A 16,287-nucleotide genomic window follows, 5' to 3' on the forward strand; every position below is an offset into this window, starting at 1 on the left:
TATTATATTTATTATCCCTATTTTACTTTTTTGGTGAATGAGGCCAAAAGAAGCTAAGTGGCATGGCAGAGTCATGAATAAAATCTAGGTTTCCCACATCCCATTTCCATGCCCTATCACCACTACAGTATTCTACTTTCAAAGGAAGTGAGGTTACCAGAACAGAAAACTAACCCTGGTTGACAGATGCTGCCCTTTGGAACTTCAGACTAATGTCAGCTGTACTTGGCTATCCTAGGGTGATTCCCCTCCCCCTCACCTTTTTTTTTTCTTGTATATCTTTATTCTATGTTAGCAAAACCACAGTCATCATGGAACTAACTGGCTGCCTGATTGAAGCATGGAACTAATGTTTGAGGAAGTAGAGAAGTGACCTTTTTAGTATGGGATCCAGTTCCAAAAACTGTATTTCATGTATTGAAAACCTTGTAATGTGACTTTCAAAAACATCTTTGACATGGTGAAAAGCGTGGTCATGCACCTGCAAGACACCTGCAAACTCTTGGTATTTACCTGAGCAAATGACACCGGCATCTTCAGAATGACCACAGTTATGAGAGAGCCATCCTGAATGAGGACAGTCCCATAGACTGTATTCCCATCCTTTGCATCTCACATCATCCAGAACAATATTTCCTGAGCCTTGACCGTAATAGGCATTGGTCTTTGCTGCAACACCATATCCACATCCAAGCTGCCTGCACACAACATTGGCGTCATTGAGATCCCAAGAATCATCACACACTGTCCCCCAGGATCCTGCATAATAGACTTCAACACGACCCTCACATCTGCTAAATGAATTCACCAGTCGCAATGCCAGCTCTAAAATAGATGTAAGGGAATGATTATTAGCACATTCGTTATAGTTTCATTCCTTTTCATAACTTTCTGGCAACTGGGGTGAATCTGATCCATGTATGGAAATCCAATTGACTGCTGTGGGGATTCCATGGCCAGATCACATTTCTGGATCAACATTAGAAAAACACATTTGAAAAAGTAATCCCAAGTGTACATACAAAAAGATGGCATCTTAACTAGCTGTTACCACTCAAAATTGGGATCTTGGAGTCATCACGGGTTGTTCTGTGAAAACATTTGCTCAATGTGCAGTGGCAGGCAAAAAAGCTAACAGAATGATGGGAATCATGATGAAAGGAATAGATGAAAACTGTAAACCTGTAAAACTCATTGCCATGGGATGTTGTGAAGGTCAAATGTATAACTGGGTTCATAAAAGAATGAGAAGTTCACGGAGGATAGGTCCATCAATGGCTATTAGCCAAGATTGTCAGGAACACAACCCCATGCCCTGGGTGTCCCTAAACCACCAACTGCCAGCAGCTGGGACAGGGGATTGATCACTCAAAATTTCCCTTGTCTGTTCAATCCCTCTGAAGCATCTGGCATTGGCCACTGTTAGAAGGCAGGATTCTGGGCTAGATGAACTGCTGGTCTGAACTAGTAGGGCTGTTCTTGTGATCAGGTCGATGGTGCCGAATCCCATAGTAAAAGAAGAAATTTTATTAAAACAAGGTGAGACAACACTTACTGTCTAGAGTGGTGCTCACTGGAGGGAAAGAGGTGCTCACTGTAGTAAGACAAAGGCACAATTAGAGAAGACATTTATGACAATGACAATGGATCCTGTTATTGTGCTATCAAGGAGATGAACATTAATTTGCAATAGAAATAGCCAACGATATGCAAGAGCTGAGGAACAGCAAAACATGCTCTAAATCCCAGCCTCTGAATGCACATTGGCTCCTTAAGAAAACCTCCTGAACAATTTAAAGATAAATATTATAAATCAACATAACAACAATAATATTTAGAACTTTTATATAGGGCTGTTGATTAATCGCAGTTAATTCACGTGATTAACTCAAAAAAATTAATCGCGATAAAAAAAATTAATTTAGGACCCTGTATTGGCTCTCCACCACCCCCACTGCAGGGCTGTGCCATTATGGAACTATCAAACCCTTAATTAGCAGGATGAGTGCAAAGGAGCGCTCAGCTCAGACGAACACATCTGCCAGGGATGTGAATAATACAAGCACAACTCTGCATCTGGTAGTAAAGAACAGGGAAGAAAGTGCAGCTGAACAGGAGATGGGGCAGGTTGAGATCCCCTGGAAAAGTCCTAGACAAATAGCAGGACTTTAGATAATGGAGCTCAACAAAAACAGGCAAACAAACAAAAGTAAAAATCATGGAAATGTCTCTGTACCAATGGAAGGAGCTTCAGAGCAGAAAGAGGTAAACTAGGAGGGGTGTCAATGGAAAAGGGTTTGGACTTAACAGACATTACATCTATAGGAACTCAGTAGAGTTTGCTAGTTATTCTAAAAATTATAAAATTTAATAGTGATGATGCCCTTTCTATCGGTGTTTGAATCACCATATAGAATTTTATAGCAGGAATATCAATGCCTATGAAAAACTCTATAGAACAGTTAAAATGATAGGGTATAATTTTCTATTAAATTCTATGGCACTTCTCTGTAACAGAGACAAAGTGAGTCAGATAATATCTTTTACTGAAATAAGTACCGTTGGTGAGAGAGAACAACAACTTCTCCATAAGAGCAAATGTACAGTGCTCACTTTATACTTATTTTTATTACAAATATTTGCACTGTAAAAAAACGAAAGAAACAGTATTTTTCAATTTCCCCATTACAAAATACTGCAGTGAAATCTCTTTATATGAAAGTTGAACTTACAAGTGTAGAATTATGTACAAAAAAACTGCACTCAAAAATAAAACAATATAAAATTTTAGAGCCTGCAAGTCCACTCCATCCTACTTCTTGTTCAGCCAACAGCTCAGACAAACAAGTTTGTTTACATTTGCAGGAGATAATGCTGCCCGCTTCTTATTTACAATGTCACCTGAAAGCGAGAACAATCATTTGCATGGCACTGTTGTAGCTGGCGTCGCAAGATATTTACGTGCCAGATGCACTGAAGATTCATATGTCCCTTCATGCTTTAACCACCATTCCAGATGATATGCGCTCATGCTGAGGACGGGTTCTGTTTGATAATGATTCAAAACAGTGCAGACCAATGCATGTTCATTTTCATCATCTGAGTCAAATGCCACCAGCAGAGAAGATTGATTTTCTTTTTTGGTGGTTTGGGTTCTCTAGATTCTGCATCGGAGTGTTGCTCTTTTAAGACTTCTGAAAGCATACTCCACACCTCATCCCCCTCAGATTTTGGAACCACTTCTGATTCTTAAACCTTGGGTCGAGTGCTATATCTATCCTTAGAAATCTCACATTGGTACCTTCCTTGCATTTTGTGAAATCTGCAGTGATAGTGTTCTTGAAATGAACAACATACTGGGTCATCATCCGAGACTGCTATAACATGAAACATATGGCAGAATGGGGGTAAAACAGAGCAGGAGGCATACAATTCTCCCCCAAGGAGTTCAGTCGCAAATTTAATTAATGCATTATTTTTTTAACAAGCGCCATCAGCATGGAAGCATGTCCTCTGGAATGGTGGATGAAGCATGAAGGGGCATATATGAATGTTTAAAATATCTGGCATGTAAATACCTTCCAATGCCAGCTACAAAAGTGCCACGCAAACGCCTATTCTCACTTTCAGATGATGTTGTAAATCAGAAGCGGGCAACATTATCTCCCATAAATGTAAACAAACTTGTTTCTCTTGGTGATTGGCTGAACAAGAAGCAGGACTGAGTGGACTTCTAGGCTCTAAAGTTTTACACTGTTTTATCTTTGAGTGCAGTTATGTAACAAAAAAAAAATCTACATTTGTAAGTTGCATTTTCACGATAAAGAGATCGCACTACAGTACTTGGATGAGGTGGATTGAAAAATACTATTTCTTTTGTTGATCATTTTTACAGACCAAATATTTGTAATCAAAAATAATAATATAAAGTGAGCATTGCATATTTTGTATTCTGTGTTGTAACTGATATCAATATATGTGAAAATGTAGAAAGACATCCAAAAATATTTAATAAATTTCAATTGGTATTCTATTGTTTAACAGTGCAATTAAGACTCTGATTAATCACCATTCATTTTTTTAATTATGATTAATTTTTTTGAGTGAATTGTGTGAGTTAATTGCAATTAATCGACAGCCCTAGTATATGGTGAAGGAATTTGTGTTTGTTTGTTTCTTATTCTTTGAACAATTATTATAGTTTAAAGGTGTCTTCTCAATTGTTCATCTCTTTATTACTGGGTAATTTGATGAATGTCCAAATAGTCAAGGAATCTCGCAGAGCCACATCCCCTGCTGGTGTACAACGGAGTAGATACATTGACTTGGATCAGCCACACCAATTCAAATGGGGTGAGGATCTGGACTAAACATTATTACAGAGCCAAATATAAAGTGGTGCCACAGAATCTTCTGGAAGGAATCTTTCCTTTCTTATTATTTAGTATCAACTAAACAGGGGCTTATCTAGATGTGTAGTTCTTGTGAATTCCATGCCCACAACTATAGTTTTGGGTACATCAGCTTTTTCCTGTATTCCCTGAGGAGTACTTATTACAGTTTTAATAGCCACAACCAAAGGAGATAAAACTTTTCAGTGCCTACAATGAAGACCAATACTTTCAAAACATTACATTGTTTCTTTTTCAGCAAGAAAAAAATGTAAGAGATTGCATCTAACAGCTCCTTTGTTTCATTTCTTAATAGCAGCAGCTCAGCCTCTTGTATAGCAGTATTATACACTTCTGGTTAGAGTTCCCGTCTATTATACCTGCATTGTAAGCGCCTTTAGACACTCAAGTACAGATTCCGGAGATGCGCAGTTCAACATATAGAACCTATTCAGCCAGGTACTGAGCAGTCTGGCTTTGGTCCAGCAAAATATTTAAACACATGAGTGGTCTCACTGACTGCAATAGGACTACTTAAGGGCATACATTTAAGCCTGTGCTTCAATGCTTTGCTGAATTAGAGCCAGATTGCTCAGCATCTAATAGGATCAAGTCCATAATTTACAAGGCAAAGTATAAATCTTGAGTTACCTGTTTCTGGAGGCGCTGTTAGTCCAGAACCTGTTGATGTAGAAACATCAGACTTTTAGACCTGGGACATTCCTATTGGATGGGTCCTTCATTGAGGATGTCATGTTTCAAATCAACAAAGCAGAAGCATGAAACACCATGTTTACAAAAACTTAATTATATTAATCATTGGACTAACCCACGGATAATAAAATTCTGCTTCCTGTGACTCAAACCAAATCCCACTAAAGTTAATGGAGAAATATCCCTTGACCTTAAGGGATGTCGGATTGGGACCATACTAACCCAGCTGATAAAACTCCTGACCTACACACACTAGATGGTTCGTGATATCACTCATCGGTATAATCTGCATCAACACCTAATGAACTTTCCTTTAAAGTATGGATTACATATTTGAAGTGTATTTTTGCTAAGAATATGATATATACTGAAAGAAAAAGTGTAAAGCAAAACTTTTAAAAGTACAATCCTTAGTCTATCTTACAACAAACACAAAGCTGATTCGCTGAGTATAAAAGCTACAGATATGCAATAAAAGAGAATACATACCTGCACATATGACACTAGCATCTCCATAAACGCCACATGAATAGTGTGGGTGTTCATAAGGGCAAGACCACAAAAAGTCTTCAGAGCCAATGCAGTTCACATTAGTCATCCAAGGACTTGCCCAGCCTTCTCCAAAATAGCTATTTCTCAGAGCAGCAACAGGCTCGCCACAGCCCAGTTGCCTGCACACAACTCGTGCATCGTTCATGTCCCACAAATCACCACAAACTTTTACCCAGCCTCCATAGTAAAGGATTTCAACACGACCTGCACAGTGGTTTGGCCCATTTGCAAGTCCTAGCACCAGCTCTGTGAAAGACACAAATCAATTGATTGCTAGACTATTTGTCCATTTTCACATGGCGATGTTTTAATGCTTTTTGGTTACCAATTAAAATTTGTCCCATACTGGCAATGCAATGCCATTTATTGAGAAGCTAGTGCCCCTCCTTTAGCTCCTCGTTGGCCATAGCACTATCCTAGTTGACATGATTATCTCAGCAGAGAGGCCAAGGACTCAGTGGTCAATGTGCCTCACACGAGAGGTCCCACCAAATGAGGAATGTTGGCCCGCGTAGCCACGGCTTGTGCTGTGCTTTTTCCGTGAATGAATAGGAGACTTTGTGATCCAGCACTCTGAACTATTTTTCCCAAGCATGAAACTCACTTCTCATTTAGAATCATAGAATATCAGGGTTGGAAGGGACCTCAGGAGGTCATCTAGTCCAACCCCCTGCTCAAAGCAGGACCAATCCCCAATTAAATCATCCCAGCCAGGGCTTTGTCAAGCCTGACCTGAAAAACCTCTAAGGAAGGAGATTCTACCACCTCCCTAGGTAACGCATTCCAGTGTTTCACCACCCTCCTAGTGAAAATGTTTTTCCTAATATCCAACCTAAACCTCCCCCGCTGCAACTTGAGACCATTACTCCTTGTCCTGTCCTCTTCTACCACTGAGAATACTCTAGAACCATCCTCTCTGGAACCACCTCTCAGGTAGTTGAAAGCAGCTATCAAATCCCCCCTCATTCTTCTCTTCCGCAGACTAAACAATCCCAGTTCCCTCAGCCTCTCCTCATAAGTCATGTGTTCCAGACCCCTAATCATTTTTGTTGCCCTTCGCTGGACTCTCTCCAATTTATCCACATCCTTCTTGTAGTGTGGGGCCCAAAACTGGACACAGTACTCCAGATGAGGCCTCACCAATGTCGAATAGAGGGGAACGATCACGTCCCTCGATCTGCTCGCTATGCCCCTACTTATACATCCCAAAATGCCATTGGCCTTCTTGGCAACAAGGGCACACTGCTGACTCATATTTCCAAGGCTTCAATTTCATGACAATCATAATTAAATTCACAGGGCATTGTCATTTTCCAAACCAGAACACAGAAAGTTGTTAGCTAAATGCATAACATTGCAAATTAAAATCAATATAAATGTAAACAATACTGTATGTAGACAGGCTCACCATCACTGATTGTTTCAACTGAAAAAAAGCACACAACACAAACTATATTAGTACAAAATACTTAGGCTTCTAGAAAGCTTTATCTTTTTTCCTGTATAAACGTAGTAACTTGTTCAGAAAGCATAATTTTCTCACATCCAATGTTGTTTGGCACTAGAAAGACCTTCGTAGGGGGTGCACACTGTGTGTGCCACAAAACTCCGCTCGCGGTGCTCCCTATACCCCTGCAGAAAGGGAGGTTTATGGCAAGGTGTGAGAGGGGCTGGCTGTTCTGTGACTACATTCTCTCCCATGAGGAGCTGCTGCCTCCAGGCTTACGATAGCATATCAGAGCAGTTCTGACTTCAGACACCCATAGATATTACCAGCCCCCTCTGAAACCCTCCTCTGGGATCAGTCCCTGCGAAAAATCTCTGCTCGCTACAACTCAAGTTGATACATTGCTGCACATCACAATGCTTCTTTAAGCATTCATCTTTCTATTTTAATCCATGTGACAATACTTAGGTTCAAGCCAATACTAACTAAAGTGTCCAAGGAATGTTTCTGATATAGTGACCAGATGTCTTACATCTGAGTCCAGATACATTACAGCCACGGCCTTCTTCATTCACTCTGTTTCTCAAAAACAGTGATCATTTTTTTTCTCCTATGATGCATTCTTCCAAAGCTCATGTTGCCCACAGTTATTATTCATATGCTTAGTCTTCTGAAGTCATAGAATCATAGAAAATTAGGGTTGGAAGAGACCTCAGGAGGTCATCTAGTCCAACCCCCTTCTCAAAGCAGTACCAATCCCAATTAAATCATCCCAGCCAGGGCTTTGTTAAGCCGGGCCTTAAAAACCTCTAAACATGCAGATTCCACCACCTCTCTAGGTAACCCATTCCAGTGCTTCACCACCCTCCCAGTGAAATAGTTTTTCCTAATATCCAGCCTAGATCTTCCACACTGCAACTTGAGACTATTACTTCTTGTTCTGTCACATCTGCCACCACTGAGAACAGCCTAGCTCCATCATCCAGTCCTCGTGCTAGTGATTTCATTTCAGTGAATATGGTCATTAAACTGTAAAATTCTAGTCTATATTTTCAGTAGGTGGGTACTATATAAAATAGATACAACATTAGTAAAACAAAGATAAAATAGGGCTTACAGGTGGTGGTTGGCTCTGGCGTCGTAGTTGTGGTGTCAGGAATGGTTGTATTAGTTTCATAAGTGGGTGTAGTGCTCTCTTTTGAGAAAACAAAGACAAAAATAGATAATTTTTTAATATGGACACAAGAATCAATTATTTTATTGCTTAATATACACAAATTTTCTGTATTACTACTGTGATATTTTAAATTACTTTCTTAGAAACCTTTTCTTTTTATGAATATTGCGGCACAAAATTTTCTTCTTCTTTCCTTTAGCACAAAATGACATGGGAATATAGTTTGGGAATTTTGTATGTTTGCTTGTGTTTTATTCAGTATTTATTCAAGGTTGTAAGATGACTTATAAGCTGTTTATATACAACTGGCTAATTTCTGAATGCCCCAAAGAACCAAGGAAACACACAGGACCAGTGCTTTGCTGCTGTAAATTAGTGTAGATCCATTGGCTTGACTGGAGTTACACCAATTTATATCAACTGAGGACATGGCCTAAACATTATTTTAAATTGACATTTTAATAGATCCAAAACGAGATCCCATCATCCATTGTTCAAGAGACGTCCCTTCAGTCAGAGAGAGCATGGTGTCAATTGCAAGATTTTATATTTATATCAGTTTTGCTCAATATTATATTTATTATCCCTATTTTACTTTTTTGGTGAATGAGGCCAAAAGAAGCTAAGTGGCATGGCAGAGTCATGAATAAAATCTAGGTTTCCCACATCCCATTTCCATGCCCTATCACCACTACAGTATTCTACTTTCAAAGGAAGTGAGGTTACCAGAACAGAAAACTAACCCTGGTTGACAGATGCTGCCCTTTGGAACTTCAGACTAATGTCAGCTGTCTTGGCTATCCTAGGGTGATTCCCCTCCCCCTCACCTTTTTTTTTTCTTGTATATCTTTATTCTATGTTAGCAAAACCACAGTCATCATGGAACTAACTGGCTGCCTGATTGAAGCATGGAACTAATGTTTGAGGAAGTAGAAAAGTGGCCTTTTTAGTATGGGATCCAGTTCCAAAAACTGTATTTCATGTATTGAAAACCTTGTAATGTGACTTTCAAAAACATCTTTGACATGGTGAAAAGCGTGGTCATTCACCTGCAAGACACTTGCAAACTCTTGGTATTTACCTGAGCAGATGACACCGGCATCTTCAAAATGACCACAGTTATGAGAGAGCCATCCTGAATGAGGACAGTCCCATAGACTGTATTCCCATCCTTTGCATCTCACATCATCCAGAACAATATTTCCTGAGCCTTGACCGTAATAGGCATTGGTCTTTGCTGCAACACCATATCCACATCCAAGCTGCCTGCACACAACATTGGCGTCATTGAGATCCCAAGAATCATCACACACTGTCCCCCAGGATCCTGCGTAATAGACTTCAACACGACCCTCACATCTGCTAAATGAATTCACCAGTCGCAATGCCAGCCCTAAAATAGATGTAAGGGAATGATTATTAACACATTAGTTAGTTCTTTCCCTCTTGGTAAAACCGTGACAACTGGGGTCAATCTGACACACATATGAAACCACATTTGACCACTTCTGGGGATTACATGTCCAGATCAGGTCACACATATGGATCAGTATGATGTCGAATCCCACAGTAAAAAAATAAATTTTAGTAAATCAAGGGCGAGACAGCACTTACCACTTGGTGTGGTTCTCCCTGGAGGAAACGGAGTGCTTGCTGCTAGAAAAGACAAAGGAGGGACAATTAGAGAACCCACAAATCCTGAGCGTACTGAAGTTAAATCAGATTAAAACTTCTAAGGAATATTTCTAGAACAGTGTACCAGACATCTTACTGAAGTAAGATATATTACCTCTACTGCCTTCTTTCATGCATTGTGTTCATTTAAAAAGCAATCTTTTTTTTCTCCCAAGGTGTGTTCTTCATAAGCTCTTGTTGCTCACTGTTATTACGCCTATGTTTTCCCTTTCTCTTTCGTTATCATGCTAGATGTTCTCCTTTCAAAACCAAGGAATGACCATATCTTAAGAATCAGAAAAGTGCCTTAATGTCTCCTGGGGAATGACCTATTTAGGTTCTGGCCAGAGAGGCTAGCAGAGAAATCTAAACGTGAAGATCTTGTTCTCTTCTCGGGAGGGAGTGATGGAACAGAAATGACAGAGTTGGCTGGACTGAAAAAACTATATTTATTCTCCACATCTCAGTGTTCTGAGGGTACAGTATACAAGAGTAAGGGTGTGTAATGGACCTCTACAGTTCAACAAAACATTTATTGCCTGTACCACGTTTCAAATTTGCCCTTCGTATTGCTATTCAACCTGTCCTTTCTCTCATTTCAGTTCATTTGGAAATTCTACTCTAAAAGCACAGGCTACAGTTTCAAAACATTTCTAGCACAGAACCCTATCAGAGAGAAACATTTTAATGAAACCAGAATGACTTAGCACTTGCCAGTTGTGTACCAGAGCCATGATGGAGTGGATTCCGGTGTTTCTGCAGGAAGGTAACAGAAGCATAAGTAGAGACCTAGGGTGAATTTTCAGATGAATGGCAAAATGCACATCCCTTCCGCTAAATTTCAAATACCCACACCCAATCCTGGAAGCACTAGAACTCGTCAGTGAAACAGTTGGAAGAATGATTTTAACCTGGGCAAAACAACATGTTTTCCCTACTCTTACTTTTGTAACAGCTGAAATATTTTAGCTGAAATGTCCTGTCATAAATATAAAGGGAAGGGTGACAACTTTATGTATGCAGTAGCATAAAATCCCTCCTGGCCAGATGTACTGAAGGGGTTAAGAAGCTCAAATAACCTGGTTGGCACCTGACCAAAAGGACCAATGAGGAAAGAAGATACTTTCAGATCTGGGGGTGGGGGTTTTGTTTGGGCTCTCTTTGGGTATGTCTTCACCACCCGCCGGATCAGCAGGCAGCGATCGATCCAGCGGGGATCGATTTATCGTGTCTACTCTAGACGCGATAAATCGAACCCCGAGCACTCTCCTGTCAACTCCTGTACTCCAGTTCGGTGAGAGGTGCAGGCAGAGTCGATGGGGGAGTGGCAGCAGTCGACTCACTGCAGTGGAGATACCACGGTCAGTCGATCTAAGTACGTCAACTTCAGTTATGTTATTCACGTAGCTGAAGTTGCGTAACTTAGATCGATTCCCCCCGCCCCCTCTCAATGTAGACCATGCCTTTGTTTGTTCCCTCTCTGAATGGAGAGAGAGACCAAGCAGGTAAAACATCTCCTGAAAACATACCTGCAATAATACATCTAAAATTACACAAATTGTAAGTAAAGGCAAGGAAATGCATTAGATTATCTTTTGTTTTAGCTTGTGACTTTTCCCTATGCTAAGGGGGAGTTTTAGTCCTGTTTTTTGTAACTTTGAAGCTGAGCCTAAAGGGGAATCCTCTGTGTTTAAATCTTTTTTTAGCCCGTAAAGTTACCTTCCATACTGATTTTACAGGTGCGATTCTTTTACTTTCTCTTTAAATAAAGTTCTTCCTTTAAGAACCTGTTTGATTTTCAGTGTCCTAGAGACAAAGGGTCTGGTCGGTACTCACATTATTCTTAAGCCTCCCCAGGAAAGGGGGTGAAGAGGCTTGGGGGAATATTTTGGGGGAACAGGGAGCCAAGTGACCCTTTTCCTGAACTTTTGTGTAAATCACTTGGTGGTGGCAGCAATACCGTCCAAGCACAAGGAAAGGAATTGTACCTTGGGGAAGTTTTAACCTAAGCTGTGTATGTAATATGTAATGTGTGACTTTTTCCACCCACCTATAAATTGGTCGTGTCAAATGAAGACAAGTTTTACAGAAGCAATTTTTCTGCACTTTAACTTCTTAGGACAGCTAGTTTTAGAGCACACAGTACGCTGGGTTACTCTGAATTATGTCCTAAGGAAGAAATGGGAGCTGATTCAAAAAGAACCTTTAGCTGTCCTATTACCATGTAATAATGCAATATAAACAAGTTCAACATTCTCAGGAGAAGAAAGGGACCAAAAATGTGAAATGTAGAATTAAAATTTTGAAAGGGGTAATTAAAAAAATTAAAATGGAGAAAGCTGGTCTAAAGTCCCTAAAATCAAAATTGAAGACATTAAAATGCTCTAAGTCAGTATGGAGGCTGTTAGCTTTAGCACATCAAACTGTAACTGAGTTACAGCAGGCATGAATATGCCTGAAACAAAAAGAATTCAGGAAGGCAAGAAAAAGATGATGAAAGTGAAATGATGGGGTTTAAGAGGTTGTTCAAGCCAACTACACACCACACAACAGAAACACTAACCCAGGAACCTATCCCTGCAACAAACCCCATTGTCCACATATCTATTCAAGGGACACCATCGTAGGACCTAACCACATCAGCCACACCATCAGGGGCTCATTCATCTGCACTTCTACCAATGTGATATATGCCATCATGTGCCAGCAATGCCCTGCTGCCATGTACATTGGCCAAACCGGACAGTCTCTATGCAAAAGAATAAATGGACACAAATCCGTCATCAAGAATTATAACGTTCAAAAACATGTTGGAGAACACTTCAATCTCCCTGGACACTCAATAACAGACTTAAAAGTGGCAATTCTTCAACAACAAAACTTCAGAAACATACTCCAAAGAGAAACTGCAGAACTGGAATTAATTTGCAAACTAGACACCATCAAATTAGGCCTGAATAAAGACTGGAAGTTGATGGGTCACTACAAAAACTAGAAACTAATTTCCCTATGCTAATTTCCCCCTGTTGTTACTCACACCTTCTTGTCAACTGTTTGAAATGGGCCACCCTGATTACATTGGCCTCATTACCACTACAAAAGTGATTTTTCTTCCTGTTGATAATAGCCCACTTCCACTTTAATTGAGTTGTCTCGTTAGCACTGACCCCCCCCCCCACTTGGTAAGGCAACTCCCATCTTTTCATGTACTATGTATATATATCTGCCTACTGTATTTTTTACTCCATGCATCTGACGAAGTGGGTTTTAGCCCAAGAAAGCTTATGCCCAAATAAATTTGTTAGTCTCTAAGGTGCCACAAGTACTCCTCATTGTTTTTGCTGATACAGACCTAACACGGCTACCACGCTGAATTCAGTGAACCTTGTAGAACAAGGTTTCCTTTCTCCTGACATCACAATAGTAATGGTGGTGGCAACAGCTACAAAAAAGGCTGGCATTTCTAGCACTCTGTAAAAAAGCAAAGAACTTCTCAGCAGAAAGGAGGAAGATTGGGGAGAGAGATGGCTGGATAGATTAAAAGAGCTAGGCTGGTCATAAGGAGGGATCATCAATATCGTTCATATTTCATGATCATAGAATCACAGAATATCAGGGTTGGAAGAGACCTCAGGAGGTCATCTAGTCCAACCCCCTGCTCAAAGCAGGAACAATCCCCAATTAAATCATCCCAGCCAGGGCTTTGTCAAGCCTGACCTGAAAAACTTCTAAGGAAGGAGATTCTACCACCTCCCTAGGTAACGCATTCCAGTGTTTCACCACCCTCCTAGTGAAAAAGTTTTTCCTAATATCCAACCTAAACCTCCCCCGCTGCAACTTGAGACCATTACTCCTTGTCCTGTCCTCTTCTACCACTGAGAATACTCTAGAACCATCCTCTCTGGAACCACCTCTCAGGTAGTTGAAAGCAGCTATCAAATCCCCCCTCATTCTTCTCTTCTGCAGACTAAACAATCCCAGTTCCCTCAGCCTCTCCTCATAAGTCATGTGTTCCAGACCCCTAATCATTTTTGTTGCCCTTCGCTGGACTCTCTCCAATTTATCCACATCCTTCTTGTAGTGTGGGGCCCAAAACTGGACACAGTACTCCAGATGAGGCCTCACCAATGTTGAATAGAGGGAAACGGTCACGTCCCTCGATCTGCTGGCAATACCCCTACTTATACATCCCAAAATGCCATTGGCCTTCTTGGCAACAAGGGCACACTGTTGACTCATATCTAGCTTCTTGTCCACTGTAACCCCTAGGTCCTTTTCCGCAGAACTGCTGCCTAGCCATTTGGTCCCTAGTCTGTAGCTGTGCATTTTTGGGTTCTTCCGTCCTAAGTGCAGGACCCTGCACTTATCCTTATTGAACCTCATCAGATTTCTTTTGGCCCAATCCTCCAATTTGTCTAGGTCCCTCTGTATCCTATCCCTGCCCTCCAGCGTATCTACCACTCCTCCCAGTTTAGTATCATCCGCAAATTTGCTGAGAGTGCAATCCACACCATCCTCCAGATCATTTATGAAGATATTGAACAAAACCGGCCCCAGGACCGACCCCTGGGGCACTCCACTTGACACCGGCTGCCAACTAGACATGGAGCCATTGATCACTACCCACTGAGCCCGACAATCTAGCCAACTTTCTATCCACCTTATAGCGCATTCATCTAGCCCATACTTCTTTAACTTGCTGACAAGAATACTGTGGGAAACCGTGTCAAAAGCTTTGCTAAAATCAAGAAACAATACATCCACTGCTTTCCCTTCATCCACAGAACCAGTAATTTCAACATAGAAGGCGATTAGATTAGTCAGGCATGACCTTCCCTTGGTGAATCCATGCTGACTGTTTCTGATCACTTTCCTCTCATGTAAGTGCTTCAGGATTGATTCTTTGAGGACCTGCTCCATGATTTTTCCGGGGACTGAGGTGAGGCTGACTGGCCTGTAGTTCCCAGGATCATCCTCCTTCCCTTTTTTAAAGATTGGCACTACATTAGCCTTTTTCCAGTCATCTGGGACTTCCCCCGTTCGCCACGAGTTTTCAAAGATAATGGCCAATGGCTCTGCAATCACAGCCGCCAATTCCTTTAGCACTCTCGGATGCAACTCGTCCGGCCCCATGGACTTGTGCACGTCCAGCTTTTCTAAATAGTCCCTAACCACCTCTTTCTCCACAGAGCGCTGGCCATCTATTCCCCACATGATGATTTATAGCCTACAATCAAAAGTATTTGTAACCTAACTGTGCACATAGCTAGCCTATGAAGCCACTGAGCTTTCCCCTTCCTCCCCCATTGCTTGTTAAACCAACATGTTGCATCTTGTCTTAGCTCATTTTGTCAGCTCTTCAGGGAAGCTTATAATGTGTTTGAAGCCACTATTGTAATACAGATAAATAATAATTTTTAAAATATGTGTGTCCACAAGGTGGTGCTAAATCTTTTAGCTCCATGAAAGACATTCATTCAAAATAAACCATCCAACAAAAGATGATTTTCTTTTCACTGAGCATGAGTTTTTCTTGGAAAAATCAACTGACCAAGGGACAATACCACTATTAATTCAACCATTTCTCTCTCAAACATATTTAGAAATAACTCAAACAGCTATAATGCTAAATCTAGTATAGTTTTTCTTGATGTCAAATAGCTAGAAAAAAATAATTTCTAAAGACTTTGAACACATTGGCCAAACATATTCTTGTTCCTTGGCCTCTTCTTGGTCCCAGCTTTAAACTACATAATCTGTCTCTGCACAGGGCCTGATTCTAATCTCACAAAAGTGAGAAACAAGATATGCTCCATTTAAGTCAATTGGTTTTACTGGTCTAAAGTCAGTATGTGAGATCAGAATCAGGCCTATCTTGTTCATAAGGGGCCTGTCACCCTGACATACTTCAGCTGGATCCAGCTAAACTACTGGTGGTAGCTATGTCATTTTTAAAAAAGAAGCTATATTCAGTTAAAGTGGTGAATATTGGATCATGCTATGGTGAATATTACAATAAACAACAATAGAATGTCGCTAGTACTATGAATTAGACATATAAAGTGGTTCCATACCCACTGCTTCATCAACAAGTATATTGCTTTATTAGCAAGTAGTGATTTTGCAGGGATCAAATATTCAATCTCCCCAGAAATGCATGTTAGTGGATGATCATTTTAACAGTAGTGGGAAAACCAATCAGAGCCCAGACTAGACAATTCCCATCTTTGACGGGGCTGGAATATTTGAACAAGGCAGTAACTCCATATATCTCACCCTTGAAGATCCAATTAGATTACTTTGTGCAATGGGTACCAAAACAGTCGATGTTA

The 16,287-nt window shown here is 40.6% G+C and overlaps 1 protein-coding gene across 1 annotated transcript in view; it reads right to left on the reverse strand.

Moving 5' to 3' along the window:
• Positions 1–346: 346 nt before the first annotated feature.
• Positions 347–16,287, reverse strand: part of LOC144268210 (scavenger receptor cysteine-rich domain-containing protein DMBT1-like) — a 36,375-nt gene continuing 20,434 nt past the window's right edge. The window contains exons 3-7 of the mRNA XM_077822861.1: positions 9,896–9,937; positions 9,342–9,674; positions 5,595–5,891; positions 5,043–5,072; positions 347–825 (exon numbers count right to left, since the gene is read on the reverse strand). Coding sequence (XP_077678987.1) covers positions 347–825; positions 5,043–5,072; positions 5,595–5,891; positions 9,342–9,674; positions 9,896–9,937 — 1,181 coding nt within the window. The remainder of the gene's footprint in view (positions 826–5,042; positions 5,073–5,594; positions 5,892–9,341; positions 9,675–9,895; positions 9,938–16,287) is intronic.

Source organism: Eretmochelys imbricata, chromosome 7 (genome assembly GCF_965152235.1).
Source record: "Eretmochelys imbricata isolate rEreImb1 chromosome 7, rEreImb1.hap1, whole genome shotgun sequence".
Classification (NCBI taxonomy): Eukaryota; Metazoa; Chordata; order Testudines; family Cheloniidae; genus Eretmochelys; species Eretmochelys imbricata.